The sequence below is a fragment of the Gossypium hirsutum genome, chromosome A07 (genome assembly GCF_007990345.1).
Source record: "Gossypium hirsutum isolate 1008001.06 chromosome A07, Gossypium_hirsutum_v2.1, whole genome shotgun sequence".
NCBI classification, from domain to species: Eukaryota; Viridiplantae; Streptophyta; class Magnoliopsida; order Malvales; family Malvaceae; genus Gossypium; species Gossypium hirsutum.
This window is the reverse complement of record NC_053430.1, coordinates 52,266,604-52,277,891: the sequence shown is the minus strand read 5'-3', so window position 1 is coordinate 52,277,891 and position 11,288 is coordinate 52,266,604. Positions and strand designations below refer to the sequence as shown.

General features: G+C 36.3%; 1 protein-coding gene across 1 annotated transcript; it reads left to right on the top strand.

Annotated features, from left to right (window-relative positions):
• Positions 1-9,797: 9,797 nt before the first annotated feature.
• Positions 9,798-10,358, top strand: LOC121203722 (uncharacterized). Its single transcript, XM_041074166.1, has one exon. It carries the CDS (start codon positions 9,798-9,800, stop codon positions 10,356-10,358), a length of 561 nt encoding a protein of 186 aa, XP_040930100.1.
• Positions 10,359-11,288: the final 930 nt, after the last annotated feature.

Here is an 11,288-nt window from a genome sequence, read left to right as displayed (position 1 = left end):
GTGCTACTAAGATGTGTAGATGCTGTAGAGGCTAAGAAAATCTTGGAAGAAGTCCATGAAGCATCTGTGGGACACATGCTAATGGCTTTACAATGGCCAGACAAATTATGAGATTCAGATACTATTGGTCCACCATGGAAGGAGACTGTGTCAATTACGCTAAGAGATGTCATAAGTGTCAAATCTACGGAGACAAAATTCATGTGCCTCCTTCACCGCTGCATGTCATGGTTTTTCTATGGCCATTCTCTATGTGGGGCATGGATGTGATTGGACCAATATCGCCAAAAGCTTCCAATGGGCATCGGTTCATCTTCGCGGTTATCGACTACTTCACCAAATGGGTAGAAGCCGCTTCGTATGTCGGCAGTGGGCAAGTTTCTGAAAAAAGAGATTATATGTTGATATGGAATGCCAGAGAGGATTATATCTGACAATGCATTAAACTTGAACAATAGTACGATAGCAGAAGTTTGCAGTCAATTCAAGATCAAACATCACAATTCGTCACCTTATCGCCCAAAGATGAATGGGGCAGTGGAAGCGGCCAATAAAAATATTAAGAAAATTATGGGGAAGATGACCGAAACTTACAGAGACTGGCATGGGAAGTTACCATTTGCCCTCTTTGCTTATCGAACGCCAATCAGAACTTCAACTTGCAACCCCTTTCTCTTTGGTCTACGAAATGGAAGCGGTGTTGCCAATCGAAGTTGAGATCCCGTCTCTTCGAGTGTTGTCAGAGTTAAAGTTAGAAGAAGCTGAATGGATCCAGTCTCGATATGATCAATTGAACCTAATTGAGGAAAAGAGGTTAAGAGCTATCCGTCATGGTCAGATGTACCAAAAGTGAATGATGCGGGCTTATGACAAAAAGGTTCGCCCTAGAGAATTCCATGAGGGAAACCTGGTTTTGAAAAAGATCCTTCCCATACAAAAGGACTTTCGAGGGAAATGGATGCCTAATTGGGAAGGGCCTTACATGATGAAGAAAGTTTTCTCTGGAGGAGCATTGATTCTAGTTGAGATGGACGGTAGAAACTTGCCCAATCCTATAAACTCAGATTCGGTCAAGAAGTATTTCACCTGAAGAAAGGGCGGCCAGAGTGAAAACCCGCAAAGGGAGCTCTGAATTCGCAAAAAAAAGAGGCAAAGGTGAAAACCCGCAAAGGGCACTTTGAAACCAAAAGGGCCTTTGAGTTGAAAACCGGAAAACGGACAGCTCAAATTTTGAATATGGAGCATATGGCAGTCTTGTCCTCCCAAAATTAGCAAGATAGAAGAATGTTACACCTTGGAGCATCAACAAAAGACGCGGGATCTCCTGAACACACTTTTGGTTCGAATGGGCCTTTGAGAAACTAGAATAGTGAAACTCGTGATGCGATATCTGGGGCACCTTTTCCTCATTTTATTTTGAGCCTTACCAGATTTGTTGTCCTGTTTAATGTATTCACTTCAAGTTTTACTCAATAAAATTCCATCTTGTTCATTATGATAATCTCTTTCGAGCATTTTTTTGTTGAAATCACGATTTTTGGACTTATAACATTCACATAAAAGAGGTTATGCATATTACTCTGGAAAGTTTTTAAACAGTATAAGGATCTGAAGTAGGGCCACTAGGCAAAATTAACCAGACTCAAAAGCGGGAAACATTGGAGAAAGAATAGTCCAAGTTGTGACTATTTATTTGAATCTTCTATCAAAGATAACGACTAAGCAGGAAGACACGATAGTGCATCGATGATAGAACCCGGATGAACTAGTAGCAACGATACCTTAAACATTTAAAAAGAAACCACTCTCATAATATTTATACATTCGTAATCATTCATTTAGTTAGGAGCATTTGGCTCATTCGAGTCATGGCAACCTAATCATTAGGCATGAACTCATATACATTATACAGGTTAAGTCCTTCAAGGGACAATGAAAATCGATGTGCCTTTATTCCCTAAACAGTAGGGTAACATGCTAAAGCATAGTAGATCTGACCTTCCTTGAAACAAATAACAGATTTGGCGTCTTAGTAGCGGCGGAGAGCAAATCGAAGATGATTTGGCATCTCTGTAGCGGCGGAGAGCAGATCGAAGATAACAGATTTGGCGTCTCAGTAGCGCCGGAGAGCAAATCGAAGATGATTTGGCATCTCTGTAGCGGCGGAGAGCAGATCGAAGATGACAGATTTGGCGTCTCTGTAGCGACGAAGAACAGATCAAAGATAATAGATTTGGCGTCTCTGTAGCGGCGGAGAGCAGATCGAAGATAACAGATTTGGCGTCTCAGTAGCGCCGGAGAGCAAATCGAAGATGATTTGGCATCTCTGTAGCGGCGGAGAGCAGATCGAAGATGACAGATTTGGCGTCTCTGTAGCGACGAAGAACAGATCAAAGATAATAGATTTGGCGTCTCTGTAGCGGCGGAGAGCAGATCGAAGATAACAGATTTGGCGTCTCTGTAGCGGCAGAGAGTAGATCGAAGATAACAGATTTGGCATCTCTGTAGCGGCGGAGAGCAGATCGAAGATAACAGATTTGGCGTCTCTGTAGCGGCAGAGAGCAGATCGAAGATAACAGATTTGGCATCTCTGTAGCGGCGGAGAGCAGATCGAAGACATAGTTGATTTGGCTTTCACGTGTTTACGGTAGCAAATCCAAGACGATTTGGCATCTCTGTAGCGGCAGAGAGCAAATCGAAGATAACAGATTTGGCGTCTCTGTAGCGGTGGAGAGCAAATCGAAGATAACAGATTTGGCATCTCTGTAGCGGCGGAGAGCAGATCGAAGACATAGTTGATTTGGCTTTCACGTGTTTACGGTGAAGCAAATCCAAGACGATTTGGCGTCTCTGTAGCGACGGTGAGCAGATCAAAGATAACAGATTTGGCGTCTCTGTAGCGACGGAGAGCAGATCGAAGATAATAGATTTGGCGTCTCTGTAGCGGCAGAGAGCAGATCGAAGATAACAGATTTGGCATCTCTGTAGCGGCGGAGAGCAGATCAAAGACATAGTTGATTTGGCTTTCACGTGTTTACGGTGAAGCAAATCCAAGACGATTTGGCATCTCTGTAGCGGCAGAGAGCAGATCGAAGATAACAGATTTGGCGTCTCTGTAGCGGTGGAGAGCAAATCGAAGATAACAGATTTGGCATCTCTGTAGCGGCGGAGAGCAGATCGAAGACATAGTTGATTTGGCTTTCACGTGTTTACGGTGAAGCAAATCCAAGATGATTTGGCGTCTCTGTAGCGACGGTGAGCAGATCGAAGATAACAGATTTGGTGTCTCTGTAGCGGCGAAGAGCAGATTGAAGATAACAGATTTGGCGTCTCTGTAGCGACGGAGAGCAGATCGAAGATAATAGATTTGGCGTCTCTGTAGCGGCGGAGAGCAGATCGAAGATAACAGATTTGGCGTCTCTGTAGAAGTGGAGAGCAGATCGAAGATAACAGATTTGGCATCTCTGTAGCAATGGAGAGCAGATCAAAGATAACAGATTTGGCGTCTCTGTAGCGGAGGAGAGCAGATCGAAGATGACAGATCCAGCGTCTCTGTATTGTCAGAGAGCAAATCGAAGATGATAGATCTAGCGTCTCTGTATTGACAGAGAGCAGATCGAAGACAGCGAATCTTGCCTTCCTTAAGTTGCAGTAAAACAGATTCAAGACATCATCCTATTTCCCTAAAGTTGTAGTGGAGTAGGTTGAAGAAAGTAGATATTATCTCTTTGAAGTTGCAATGTAGCAGATCAAGCTATAATTTAAAGACATAAACCTCATTCTTCTAAAGTTGTAGTGGAACAGGTTAAAGCTACGAGTACTCGCAGTGGAATAGATTAAAGCAATAGTTCCTATACCCCTGAGGATATAATGGATAGGAAGGAAGCTACCTGAAAAAGAGAAGATACCAAGAGGTCAAGATTTTGCAAGACCAGGCAAATTTGGCCCTTCTTAAGTCTTTGCTCTATTCTCGTTACACGACAACGAGCAAAGAGGGGCAGCTGTAGAGGCCCAAATTTTTTCGGGCCTACCAAATAATAATAATAAAACCAATCAAACCAAACCCCCCCAAAAAAACTCAACAGCCCAAAACCCTTTAACACTAGCCCATAGCAATTAAAAAAAAAAGAAAAAAGAAGAAGACTAAAAAAAAAAAACCTAGCCATCATCCCTATGCTTGACTGTCGGCCAACTTGCCCTGTCCCATTGCCCATACCTCCACTTACTCCATCCCCGTATGTCCCGCTCCATGTTTTCGCCCATGTTTCACGCCTCTCGTTCTCCACAACTTCAACACCTGCAATTGGAGGAAAGAGATAGGTGGAAATCGTATGGTTTTTGGCTATAAAGCCTTCAATTTTTCATTGTAAAAGGGGGGAAAGAGATTGTACTAAAGAGGTTTTTTTTGAGAAAAAGAACAGTGGTACTACATGCAATAGAGAGTTTTCTTTTTCGAATATAATAGAGAATATACAAAGTCAAGAGTAAATTGAGAATCGGGACTCAGGTACTAAAGTTTATATACAAATCTCACGCAAGAATCAGTAAAAAACCCACTAAGGAATAGTTTCAAAGGTGATTTTATTTTGTTTTTCTTCATTTTTTTTTAAATCGGATCCACAATATAAGTTAAAAAATAGGAAAGAAGAAGGGAGACTTACCGCGCCTCATGTTTGCGCCATCGAGAGGGCCTTGCTTCCCCGGTCGCCGGCGACTTTTGGGTGGTTGAAGGCCTGGGCATAAGCCTTTCGGCGAAGAGCAGAGAGGGGGGAGGGAAGTGTGAAGATTTCAAACTTTTCCTTAGAAAAGTCAAAGCTTAAATTTTTAAAGGAAAAAATGAATTGAAATGGGTTTTAACTTTGTATAATAAAACAAAACAGCATGCCAGTACATGTTTTGACTGGGTCCACACGCATTTTACCCTTAAATGGGTAATTTTCGTGGCCAGTCCCTCCTATTTGCTCCATCCTTGATTTAACCCTATTTAGTTTCTTTAATTTGGCCCTAAATTTTGTTGCGATTTTCAATCTAATCCTAACTGATGCTATGCGTTTTAGAAAAGGGGTTATTGCACTTTAGGCCCTTTGTTGTTTCATGCGTGTTTAAATAAACCCTTTTCCTTTTTTTTTAATTTTTAATTTGCCCCAAAACTTCATTTTTTAATTCGAATTTAGCCTTTTTTTAATTTAAGTTGATTTTTGTATTATCTTTGCTATTTTAATTTATAATATTAGTTCCAATAATATTATATATATACTTTTAAATACACTCTTTTATTTTCTATTATTATAAATATTAATATTTTCCTTACGTTATTATTATATCGTATCGTCCTTTTTTATTATCATATCATTATGTACACATTATTTATATTATTTTTACTACTATTATTATATCTATTATTAGTATTAGTATTATAATTACTATTATTACACTTATATATATTTTTATATGTAAAGTTATCAATGGTTATTCTTATCATCATCTTAATATTAATATTTATTTATTTTTAACATATATATATGTATATATTTATGAGGTATTATTAATAATTGTTTTGTAACATTATTATTATTATTTCTAATGTGTATGTATTATATATATTTTTAAAACTATATTATGTATATATATTATATATATATTATATATATATTTATTAAATTTTTATGTATATATTTTTAATATCGTATTATTCATATATATTTTTATATTATGTAAATATTTTCAATACTACATTATGTATATATTTTTGTCTATATTGTATACATACTTTTAATACTCAATACTATTATCATAAATATGTTCTTGATATATGTATGTATATATATGTTTTTTTTTCTTTATTCATATATTATTATCATCATTTTCCACTTTTTATTATACTATTTTTATTTTTGTACATACTTCTAATATCATTATTATATATATATGTGTGTATATTTCATGTAATATTTGTGTTTCATTATTATTTCTAGTATGTATATATTATGTATATATTTTTAATACTACGTATACATTTTTATTTCTATTATTATGTATATATTTTAATACATATATGTATATATTTATATACCGTTATCATTAGTTATTTCTTATTATTATTGTTTTCAATAAATATTGTATATATATTTTTAATCTAGTATTATATGTTGTACATATATATGTTCCCTACTATTTCATATTTACATTATTATTACCGTGTTTAATACCATGTGTTATTATCGTTTCGTACTATTATTATTTATATTATTATTATTATTATCATCATTGTCATTGCCATTTTTGTTGTTCCATGTTTTATTCATTTTCATTTATTCGTTAATTTGCTTATGTCTTCGATCATTTCATTTTCCTCATGCATTTGTTTATATTTACATATTACTAGTCTTGCTATTACTTCATCTTTTATAATTACTCATATTATCGTCTTTGACACTGTCGCACATATTATGTTGTTATTCACATTAATATTATAATTTGCTTTTATGTTTTACTATAAATCATGTTATTTTTCTTACTCAATATATTAAAACAATTCTTTCATAAAAGTAATATTCCGTATTAGGTAATTCGAGATAATCGTACCCTAACTTACTAGGTTTCGATTCTTCTTATTTAACCTAAATAATGGAATATTCCTTTTAATCACAATGTGAGTTTAAAAAAATGTTTATTTTTGGAGATACGAGGTGTGGTGCCCTAACTTACCGGGTATGACATGTTGTTACCTCGAAATAAGATTTTTCGCAAATAAAGGCAATACTCGGTGTTTGATGATTCAAGAATCATACCTTATCGTGCTGGGTTGTGATTTCTCGTTTGCTCAAAAACAATCGAATATTCCTTTAGGTTTTCACCCATGCTTATTAAAAACCTTTCAAAACAAAGGATGTTCGATGATTGGATATTTGAGAATCGTGCCCTATCGTGTTGGGTTGCACTTTTTCATTTATTCTAAGCAATCGAAGATCCCTTTGAAGTTTCATCCACGTTTTCTAAAAACCCTTTAAAACGAAAGAAGTGTTTGATGTTTGGGCAGTTCAGGGAATAGTGCCCTATCGTGCTGGGTTGCAATCTCTCGTCTGACCGAAATAATCAAATATCTCTCCGAGATTTCACTCGTATTTTCCAAAGTGAGGCAATGATCAATGTTTGGGAATTCGAAGAATCGTGCCCTACTATGCTGGGTTTCGATTTTTCGTTGGACTAAATAGTTGAGCATCTTTTCGTGATTTTCGAATTATAAATTTCCGGACATCGAAACAAGAAAATTTTTGACGATTAACTCGGGTTATTCAACTTTTATAAAAAAAAAAGTCACATTTCAAAAACATTTTTAATTTTAGACATAAGGACAATATTTAATCGATTTGGTACCAATTTTGGGCGTAGTGAGGGTGCTAATCCTTCCTCATGCGTAACCGACTCCCGAGTCCGTTTTCTAAAATTTTTGTAGACCAAAATTGTTGTTTTAGTAAATCATAAATGTTTTATTAAAATAACCAAATTTTTAGGTGATCCGATCACACCAAAACAAAAGATCGATGGCGACTCCATGCATTTGTTTTTCAAAAGTCGATTACCCCTTTTTAAAATTTTAAAATTTTTAAATCAAGGAATGTTTTCGACAGGCATCATCAATAATTCAATTTTAACAAAAATTTATAAAGATTAAATATGATTAAACAATTCAATAATATAAATAGCACAAAATGAGAAAATTAATTTAATAATATAAATAGTAAATATAAATAAAATTATTACTATTTAGGTTTAGACATTTTTTGGATGATTTTAATTTTTGATTTGTGGGTAAAAGGTGAGAAGTTAAAGTTTAGGGAGAAAATAAAAATTGGGGGTGGGGGAGGATGGGTTTGGGATAGAACGGGGTGGGATGAGAAGAGAGTAAAAGTTTTAGGGGGAAAGTGAGAGAGAATAAAGTTTTGGGTGGAAAGTGAAGAGGTTTCAGAGTTTGGGATAATAATGTAAAATATTATAGTTTAATATTCGGTTTATTCGGTTTATTTGAGTTATTTGAATTCGAAAATCAAACTCGATTCGAACTTGAAATTCGAAAAAAAATTCGAGTTGATTCGAATAACTCGATTCATTTAACTCGAAATTCAAATTATTTTTTTAATTTTTTATAGTCGAATCAATTTTTGCTCATCTCTAGTCTCACTAATTCTCCATCTACTTTTTAGGCCTTTATGAACTCTATATTTAAAACCTTATTGAGGAAGTTTGTACTAGTCTTTCTTTGATGATATACTTTTCTATTTTGTGTTATGGCAGAATCATTTAGACTATCTAAGGAAGGTGTTTGACATTTTAAGGGCTCACCAAATTTATGCAAAGAAGAATAAGTGCAAATTTAGAGCTAAGCAGATTGATTACTTGGGGCATATAATCTCACATGGGAAGGTAGCTATGGATAAGTAAAAAATTGACTGTGTAATGGCTTGTAAGGTTCCTTTGTCACTCAAGGACTTGAGAGGGTTCTTGGGGTTGTCAAGATACTATAGGAGATTCATTAAGGGATATGGATCTATAGCCCCTGACTGATCTGTTGAAGAAAGGGAGCTGGTTACCTAAAGTTGATCAGTCCTTCATGTCATTGAAAATTGCTTTGAGTTCAACACTTGTCTTTGCCTTGCCTGATTTCCAAGTGGAATTCTACATTGACACTGATGTAATTAGCACTGGTGTTGGGGTAGTTTTGCAGCAAAGGTGTTATCCCATTGCTTACTTCAGTAAAGCCTTCCGCATAAAGCATCAGTCACTCGCAATATATGAGAAAAAAATGTTAGCAGCTTTGCTAATTGTTAAAAATGGCATCCATACCTGGTGGGGTTCCATTTTTGCATCAGAACTGACCACCAGAGTTTGAAATTTCTTTCAAATCAGCAGGCCATTACCCCCATTCAACAAACATGGGTAGAAAAAGGTTAGGGTACGATTTTCAGGTGGTTTACAGAAAAGGAAGTTCTAATGTGGTAGCTGATGGCTTATCCAGATAGCATACCACTGAAGATGGGTAGTGTTGGCAAATAGGAAACACTTCTACAGTTTTTGATTTATTGAGTAAGGTGCAAAATTCATGGCAACAGGATCAGAGGCTTAAAAAGATTTGTGAAGCTTTGCAACATCAGTCTTCATCTCATCCAAAAGATACATGGGATGGCCATTTTTTGAAAAGGAAGGGAAAACTAGTGGTTGGGTTGGATTTGGCACTAAGAAGGGAGTTGATTACTTATTTCCATGAAAGAGCTACAGGTGCCATTCAAGTACTCATGCTACTAGACAAAGGATGACAAGTGTGCTTTATTGGAAAGGGATGAATGTTGATGTTAAGAAGTGGGTCAGAGAGTGCACAGTGTGCTAGCATTGTAAATATGATACTACTACTCAGCCTGGTCTCCTTCAGCCCTTGCCTATCCCCTCAAGGGCCTAGTCTGAAATAACTATGAACTTCATTGAGGGGTCAACCTTCTTCAAAAGGGAAAGATATGATCCTGGTGGTTATTGATCGACTGACCAAGTATGGTCATTTTATAGCATTGACTCATCCTTACACTACTGTTACTGTGGCTTCAGAATTCTTGGACAACATTTGTAAGTTGCATGGGCTACCTAATGTTATTGTGTTTGATAGAGATCATGCGTTTACTAGTTTTTTCTGGAATGAGATGTTTTGAAGGCTTGCCACTAAAATTAAACTCTCTACAACTTACCATCTAGAGAGTGATGGTTAATCAGAAGTGCTCAACAGATGACTTGAAAGATATCTACGTTGTATGACTAGTGAAGGACCTGAGGATTGGTTCCCTTGGCTCTCACTGGTAGAATGGTGGTACAACTCCACCTACCATTCTGCCATTCAAACCACTCCCTATGAGGCCTTGTATGGTCAGCCAACTTCTCAACACCTTCCCTACTTAGCTGGATCTCCCAAGGTTAACAGCGTGGACCGTAGCCTGCAACAAAGAGAAGCTACTCGACAGTTGCTCAAGTACCACCTTAAAACGTGCCCAAGACCATATGAAACACTATGCAATAATAGGAGAAGTGAGAGAAGTTTTAAAGTACGTGACTGGGTGTATTTGAAACTTCAACCTTATAGGCAACATTCTTTGAGGAGGGTAAGGAATCAGAAGCTCTCTTCTAAATTTTATGGGCAATTTCTGATTAAGGCTAAGGTGGGTGATGTAGCCTATGCCTTACAATTGCCCCTTGGCTCAAAGATCCACCCAACTTTCCACGTTTCCCGACTCAAACGCCATGTTGGTTATCAACCAGTCACTGCCACATTGCCACCTATTGGACCTGAAGGTATGCTGTTAAAGGAGCCATCTTGAATTTTAGACCGTCGAGTGGCCAAGAAGGGTCACAGGCAGTTACTAAGGTCTTGGTCGAGTGAGGGAACTCGCTTTCAGAATATGCTACTTGGGAGGTTCTATCTGTCCTCAAGCAACACTATCTAGCCTTTGACCCTTGAGGTCAAAGATCCTTTGATGAGGGGAGCATTGTTAAGGAATGATTTAATATGCTGAAATGGGTTTTAAATTTATGTTTATTCTGTTATGTTTTAAGTTTAGTATGCAACACAATGTTTAGGGGGCTTTAATGAAACGAATCGTTTTGATCAGTCGGTGCAAAACGTTGTGTTTTACTTAGCCTTGAAACTGTTTCTTTTCTTTTGTTCCACGTGGCAATTCTTCTACCCTAATATAATAGAATCAGAGGGAAGGAGGAGGCATGTTTTCAATCATCGATTAAATCAGTGAAACTCATCTCTTCTCTATTTTGTTTCTTCTTTATTGTTCCTGGTTAATTATCCCATAACATATTTGATAACATCTCACACTCACATTGGCTGAAGAAATATTATTAACATTTTTAGTTGGGGGATTCAATACCCTAATTAGGGAGAACATTGTTCCAACGCAATTTCCTTTCTATGGGGATGAGTTATAAGTAAAAGTACTGTAAACTTTCTCCATATTTATTTTGAAAGTATTTATATGATCAAATAAGTAATATATTATCATTTATATATACAGTTTGGAGTAGTCCACAACTCAGTTTCACAAATATTTTCAAACGTAACTTGTTAGCCCGTTTCACTAGTCAAATATTAATAATATATATTTTATTAATTTTTACATATTTATAATTAAATTTAAACTTAATATTATTTTTAATTATTTAAATCGAATTGAGCCTACGAAATCGAGTGGACAACTTAGTTCATGAATAGATCTACTTATATATATATATTATAATAA